At 33.5% G+C, this 8,021-nt stretch overlaps 1 protein-coding gene across 4 annotated transcripts; it reads left to right on the forward strand.

Moving 5' to 3' along the window:
• Window positions 1–624: 624 nt before the first annotated feature.
• On the forward strand, window positions 625–7,750 carry LOC123555172 (uncharacterized). 4 transcript variants are annotated; one of them, XR_008367468.1, is made up of 4 exons: window positions 625–977; window positions 6,122–6,728; window positions 7,078–7,290; window positions 7,502–7,661. XR_008367468.1 is itself a non-coding variant. In XM_053525309.1 (4 exons), the coding sequence occupies exons 2-4, from the start codon at window positions 6,452–6,454 to the stop codon at window positions 7,733–7,735; spliced, it is 705 nt and encodes a 234-aa protein (XP_053381284.1). In that variant the 5' UTR covers window positions 625–977; window positions 6,122–6,451; the 3' UTR covers window positions 7,736–7,750. The 4 variants fall into 4 exon arrangements, 3 of the variants coding, with proteins under 3 accessions (XP_053381284.1, XP_053381286.1, XP_053381285.1); XM_053525309.1 differs by having other exon boundaries at window positions 6,122–6,709; window positions 7,502–7,750; XM_053525311.1 differs by having other exon boundaries at window positions 6,122–6,275; window positions 7,502–7,750.
• The last annotated feature ends 271 nt before the right edge of the window (window positions 7,751–8,021 follow it).

Genomic DNA, 8,021 nt, shown 5'->3' on the forward strand with positions numbered 1-8,021 from the left:
ATCCAGACCAGCCTGCGCATCCGCGCAGTCTGGTCAGGACCCATGCTGTTCGCTTTTATAGTCTATTGCAATTAGAGAAACCGTTAGCGAACAGCATGGATCCTGACCAGACTGCGAGGATGCGCAGGCTGGTCTGGATCCATGCTGGTCGCAAAGCCACTATGTTGGTTTTCTCATGGCGTGGCTCATATGTACTATCATGCAAAGTTTCACAGTTTTCACATAATGATTTCCAACTGAGGCGCGATATTAATAAAAAAATGACGTTTTTGCGGCCCTCTTAGATTTAGGCGGCATAATGGATATTTTTCTGAATATATATCGTGATTATTTTAAACTTGTTATAATCATGTATTTATAAAGTTATTTTCTCGCGATTTATAGATTTATTATCTTGAATAATGGCCGCCATTTTGGGTTTTTCAAGAACCGTCCCTCAGGCTTTAAATAAATCGAAACAATTTCTACAATGATATCATGTTTAATATTTTTAGAAGTGCTCAATGTTTCACAAATTCTTGAACCTTTAGACTTGTTTATTAAACGTTTGTGTCCTTGAAAGCAGCGATATATCGAATGCACGATATAAGTAGTGCAAGGTGTAGAGAGGATGTGTTAAATGCATACAATCAAAACTTTGTGTCTTGCATATAACTTAATGTGTTACTGAATGAATAGAAATAAGCTATAATATTTTTAATTGTGATATTTTACAGAAAGGAAAATATGTGTTTTACTTTCTAATATATGGGGATTCTAGAACTATTGCTGTAATTTTCAAATTAGTTTCAGGAAATATTTAGACCAACGTGAATCTCCTTCGAGACATTGCTATGCTGATTAAAAAAATATCAAAATCTAAGGTGATAAATAAACTGTGTTTTAACGTGATTGTTCTTTTCGTTAAGTCTTTTATATATGTTTGTTGGAATTCAGAGAACTGTATCAAGGCGCTGATTATCAAGCTTGAACAGAAGGTAATACATTAGTTTAATTTAATATAGGCTCGTCTTTAACTCTTTGTCATCATCACTGCATTTTCATCATCGTAAGTTAATGATAACAGTTAAAGTAGTTCTGCGCGTTCATAACAAAATATGTTCTCAATATAGAATTTGATTTTAACACTGATTTTTCAAAACTTCAGAATAATTATTCTTAGAAAATTCGGCATAAAAAAGTATTTTCGTTTGCTTAATTATTTGCAAGACTTCAAAATTAGGACCGCACAAAAGATTTCATAATAGTCGCCTACAAAAAAAATCACAATTTAGATAATATTTTTGAGAAATAGAAATGTTCCTATGACTTATATATTTACTGGGCGAGGCGTAGGTTCTACGTGACGATTCGATAATAGACACTGTGTCTGAAATAATTCGTTTTTAACCTTTGATGCATGTGTTACTTGCGGAGAACAGATTTGTACAGGTACAGAATCCAGGAACACTGGTTAGTGTAGCTGCCTGTAATTACATAACTGAAATACTGTTGAGAAACGACGTTAAACACAAAACAAACACACTGAATAAGATATGATTTAATATATGGTGAAACAAAATGCATAAGATCGTATGCTTAGTTTTGAGATATTTACTTATAGTTAAAGAGATCCGCAGTAGCTGTAATTATCTTTTTTTTTTGCGGAAATTCTGTAGATTTGCAAAAAACAATGGGAATACGAGAAAGAAGGTTTTTTTCGAGCTTATAACTCTACCTTTTTTATGCTTATTTATGTAACACAAAGTTTTATCAGTGGGTTACAAACCATATAACTTACTGACAGAGTTGAATAGTTTTGCCAATCTACAGTACATTGTGTATTAAATCTGCGCTCTCCCTACTGAGCTAAGCGGGAGGATTGCGCACTTTTGAGCAAGAAAAAATAGTTTGGTTTCACAATTTATGTAACAACAGAATGAGTCATTCGGTTATTTAAGGGCCTTGTTAAATCAAGAAAAAGAAAATATCATTAAAAATGTACACAGATCCAGACTGAAAACGGTCCGACGCTAGATCCTCTAGGTGTAATAACAAATATGTTTTTAAAATATTTTCAGAACTTGTATACTTTGTATACTTGTATACCTTTAAACGGTGAAAATGTTGACGCGAAATTCAAATCTACAGTTACGCAAAAATAACCTTGCATATATTATACTAGTATACCAGATCTATTACCAAACATTACGGTAACCAAATTTTGTTGCAAAATATATCAGCTAACTTAAGGATTACAAGGCCAAATCTTTTGACACAATTATAAATGAATACCTTTAGTATGGCGGTTAGGACTTAGGTATCATATTTACTTGGATTTTTAATAAAATAGTAACAGACGGTGTTCTGAAATACGCAAAAGACACGATATTTCCAATTGATGAATACAATGGTAATTTATAATCAATATCCGCCCCAAGCAATCTACATATTGTTTCAGAAAATTTTGCATGATAAGTTAAAAGTTCAAGATTCCATTTCCAAATAAACAGCAAATCTCTTAGTAATGCCCGAATTATATTGGGGACATAACATTTTATCATAATAAGAAACTTGATAGCTGAGTATTTGTCGCAGTGCTTGACACAAAACAGGCATTTGACACAGTTCGTTTAGACGCTATTTTCTAGAAGTTGAATCGTTTAGACGTTCGAGGTAAAATGTGGTAAATACTTTTTGATATCCATTCTGAAAGGGCAACTATATCGTTGTTAATAACACCCATTCCTGCCTTTTCCTGGTAAAATAATATAAGTATTAAAAGTAGTCAAAACTACAAAAACTTTTTTAAAACAAGTCACTTTATTTTTAACCAACGTTTCGGCTACATCAGCCTTCTTCAGGGTTCAAAATAAACATAACAAAGGAAGTGACGTCAACGTCAAACGACGTCGATGACGACAACGTCAAAATTAAACAAAGAGTTTGGCGTAAAAATCATAAACAGGATCATAGTATGATACATAAAAACTGGTGAAAAAATGCAGTATAAGTGCAATGATTAAGGAATGGCACCAGTAAAAACTGATTATGGAATACATACAAGTAATAAAATATACATATATAACAAGTATTTCAGAAAGGCATTAATACAGAATTTTTGAATTCATTCCTTGTGGAGACACAGTGCCCAAACGGTACATCCAGGAAGTCTCTTTTAAAAGCCTTTTCCAAGGATTAGTTACTTTATCAATGGGCATAAAAGAGAAATCCTGTATAGTATGTCCTTGAGAATTAAAATGTTCAGAAACATTAGTAGTAGTTTCTGGATAATGATTGATATCAAATCTATGACTATTCATTCTTTGTGAACATTGCTGGTGCGTTTGTCCAACATACTGTTTAAAACATTTATTTCATGTTATTAAGTAAATAACATCAGTTGAATTGCATGACAGATCATGTCTAACATTATAACAAGATGAATTGGTGGAACTAGAAAATGAATTATCTTCATTAATATTTAAGCAGTGTGTACAGCGACGTCTATAACATTTACTTACACTACAATTTTTGTCTTTCTTACTCAGCCTAGAATGAACTAAAACATCTTGAATATTCTTGGGTCTTTTGTAAGCAACAATAGGTTTATAGTCATATAATTGTCTAACACTCTCTTGTTGAGAATACTTTAAAAGATTCCAATATTGGTTTATTATTTTACCAATATTGGGCAAAGATGGATTGTAGGTACATACAAAAGGAATGACTTTATCCGTATTTTTGCTACTGCACGAATTAAGAGCATCTTGCATTGATAGAGAAGAGGCCTTCTTTAATGCCTCATTTTTAACACATTCAGGGTAGTTACGTGCTTGAAAGTATTCTCTGAAATACTTGTTACATATGTATATTTTATTCCTGGTAAAATAAGGAATTCTCCAAGGAAAAGTTATCTGCACTTGGACGTTTAACTTATTTATAGACGAGATCTTGAACATTTTAGAACACAGTGTTCTTGGTATTACCGTTTTGGGTCACCTATGAGGTAAGATGACAATTGCCGAAGATACATCACTCTCTGTCAATAGCCTTGGTAACCTGCAGAAAATGTTAGACCTAATTTACAGCTACACATTTAGATTTAGATGTATAATGAATGCTAGCAAAAGTTACTTCATCAAATTTGGAAGGAAGTCACGTACTTTGAGTCCAAATAACTCACATCTTGATGAAACTTCAAATCAAAGAAACACAGAATGTAATGCATGTTGCTATGTATTTGAACAGAAAACTTAATGACAAGGTTAACAATTTATGTCAAAAAGCCAAGTATTCATTGTTCTATCGATCAAACTTGATCTGGATTGCATAAACCCTCCGAAATCTGAATCACTTGTAGTATAAACCGAGACCACTGTTTGGGGATGAACTATGGAACAATGTAAAAAAAAGAAAAGTTTATATGTTTTACTGGAAATTTTTCATGATAGGTGTGCAGCGAAAAAGGCTCAAGACCTTTAAATCCGAACTCGAAATGTTGTGTCTCAACATGCTTGGCTGGAAGTCCTTTCATTCCGAGGTAGACAAATGAATGCCATGTATTCTATGCAATCTTTGAAATATACCAAATAAAATTGTTCCTTAAACACATTTTTATTGCGAGACTCTATGTGTACATATGTAATACAGACGACAAGGAAACAAGATTTATCCTTGATGTTGCGAATTTCCTTATTAAATATATACTCGTAGTATCCAACTTTCTCATTGACTATGTAACTGCCAAGAGAAGAATAATTGAAATACTATCTGCAGACAAGTGTTCAAACATACGATTCGGAAACGGAATCCTGGCGTTTGCGTATTGAAAATGATAATAATTAACAGACTTCAGTTTTACATACCCAGGGCTTAGAGCGGAACTATTCTATCTGCTTCTATTTCTATATAAAGACCAGTTTCGTTCCAAGCCCTCGATACGAATATTGAACAAGCTTTAATATGGAAATGTGCAAACGTGCTAACGATAGTGATAGTTTAGCTTATGCACAGAAAGTAAGCAAGCTAGGGATTACGAGAATACAAAAATGTAACTGAAAGGAAAAGAATGATTTTATGTCACTTCTTTGGAATTTTTTCATTATCATATATTTTGACTGTTATGAATCTGAATCCAAAACGGCAGTTCTTGTACTGTTGTGTAGTTTAATATAAAGCTTAACCTCAATTATTATTGTTTCAATGTTTATTTGTAAAATATGTATCAGAAGAGTCTTAAAATTTTCAAACATGTGATATGTACAGTGCTTTTCACTAGAGTTTCATGCTATTTTCTTCCCTTTCTGTTTGAAATTTTGTCAATTTAACAAATCTTTAATTTTGACTTCAATACAATACAAGTTGACCTGAAAGTTTCAACATTTCATTCTACATTAAACATAACACTTAGTATGGTTTAACATGTTCCATTCTCGGATCTTTGTATACTTGTCTCACATGTAATGTTGCAATTTTGTTAATACTTATTGTGCATTCTGTTTGTTCAATTTATGTGTATTTGTAAATATAATCCTTAATTCAGTTTATTAAAAAAATGTCCCTTAAATACTTACTTATACTCGTCTACACTAAAGCCACATGACCATTTATCCCATGTTACAACGTTAACATTCTTGTCAACAAAACCATGAAGTTTAGTGTTAAAGAATTACCATTGATATTTGTCACAACATAGAAAATTAATTGATCACCCTGCACGATTCAAATTAAAAGCAACCATAAAGTTATTCAGGGCTGACAATCCAGACGTCCAGAGTTCGAATCCTGGACCAGGCACTGGAAATTTCTGAGATGCTCTTGAGTGTCCTGAGATGCTCTGAGTGTCTCGCACCTAAGTAAGACCCCAGAACTTGTTCTTCCCAGGAAAGACGGCTTTGCTTGTATAAGTTCTATACACCGGGCAAGTTAAAGAATCGGACTTTCTATTCGCAAAGTTAGGTCGGGGTTTTTTCTTGCACTGTCACTCTGGTCAGATCGGTCTGTGTCTCTACTTTTAGAGAATGTATCTGGCACCCTAAATAGCTGCCTTTGCGCAATATAAAGCTGGTATATAATAACTTGTATAATTAATATTACGTTGCAGTCGAAATATAAACGATATATTAATCATAATTTTCAGATCGCACAGACGACTTCTTGAAATGTTCTACGCCATTGTCTTAGCTGTTGTTATTGGAATTATAAGCGTTTTCTTTGTTCACCGAAGACGCAGCTTGAAAGGAAAAGCCATCCCAGGACCGAAAGGTTTTCCATTGATCGGCTGTATTCTAGAAGTAAATGAATACAATCTATACTTCAAACTTACCGAGTATGCGGACAAATTTGGAACTATTTTTCGTTTTATAAAAAATGTTTTCAGAAAATATTGTTGTGTTGAACAGCCAGGAAATAAATACAAAGGGCATTTGCTGATGACGGTTACAAGCGGCATTTCAATGACCGAGCCAAAATGTTCTTTGGCGAGTATATCCGATTTCACCATCAGTCGTTGGCTTTTGTACCAGAAGGATTTGGGTCCTTTCATAATGTAGCAAGAAAGCAGTTAGTAAAGGCTTTACATGCGTACGGTAGCGGACTAACAGACTTGGAGAAAAATGTTTTGGTAGAAATGGATCTTCTTGTGAAACGAATAGAAGAAATGCCAAACATGACATTTCAGTGCATGGATGTTTTCGGTCGATCACTATCAAATGTTATTTCTCTTGTGGTTAGTGTAAAAGGAACTTGTATGTATGAAACTTCATATTAACTATTTGATTTGAATTCATTCAATGCTTTATAACTGAAAAGTAAAATGGTTATCGTATTGCATGTGATAAATATACCAAGGATTTTAAAAGGATATCTGACACGCATTCTATGTACTTAAAATCAAAGAAACTTATGTCTAGTAAAGTTTTGTTCTTCTGTTTCATTTTCTTGTGATGCGTTTTCAATATTGGTTTTAAACGAAAACAACACGACGGAGACTGAAAGAAGTTTTCGGTTTTGTCAAGATACATCTCTCTTCAATCTGATATTCAACTTGAATCAGCAAATGATCTCAATTAAGTTGTATGTTGTGTACATTTTCAGCTGTGTGGTGAACTCATACCTGACGATGACCCGAATAAAGATGATTTCTGGCAACATACACGCGGCGGTGATTTCTTTCTTCGCTCTGCAGTTAACTCTATCATGACCTCATTTCCATTTCTACGATTTCTTCCTGGGAAATTTGGCGAAGAGTATCGGCAACATAAGAATGTGGATCAGAAAATTCGTGAAAAATATTTCTATGACATGAAGGTTTGTTTTCAGACAGTCTTTGTGAAAGTATTTTTGCATGTATGAAATGGTAACTGTTAGGCAGTTTTTAAGTTTTTTAAATCCTATCCATTAGGCATTATAACTATACTTGAATGCACATGCGATTGTAAATGTTATGTCAAATAGTAATCATGATATAAGTACATGTAGGCAGTCATATACTTTAGAGTATGAATATATTTAAAATTAGAAAACCTTCACTCCTGGAAAACTACGAGGACTAGTTGACCACTATATTGACGAACAGAGGATGGAAAAGAAGAGCGGAAATGACGTATTCTTCACTGATGAACGAATAATGGTACAACTATCAGAGGTTATAGACGCTGGTAAAGACATTTCTTTGCCGATTATTCAATGTTACCATTCTAAGAATAACAGCATCATGGATGTGTTTTCTATCGCTGGTATCACTTCCATATGATAATTGTTGGATATCTGCAGAATATAACGGAGAAATATTGTCGTTGTCAGTCCGTCTGTTCATCTGTTCATCATTCCGCAGCCATTTCATAGAAAGAGTATGACATATTTACTTGACATTTGGCTACCTTAAATGTCAAGGTCACATTTTTATGTTAAATATCTAATGTCATTTTTGTCCACTCTATAATTTTTATGCATGTATACCACAACAAGGTAACGTGTCGTGTTTAAGACAAATGCCCCTACCTTTATAGTCAGTGCCACTCCTAGAGGTCAAATATTTA

Source organism: Mercenaria mercenaria, chromosome 15 (genome assembly GCF_021730395.1).
Source record: "Mercenaria mercenaria strain notata chromosome 15, MADL_Memer_1, whole genome shotgun sequence".
Taxonomy (NCBI): domain Eukaryota; kingdom Metazoa; phylum Mollusca; class Bivalvia; order Venerida; family Veneridae; genus Mercenaria; species Mercenaria mercenaria.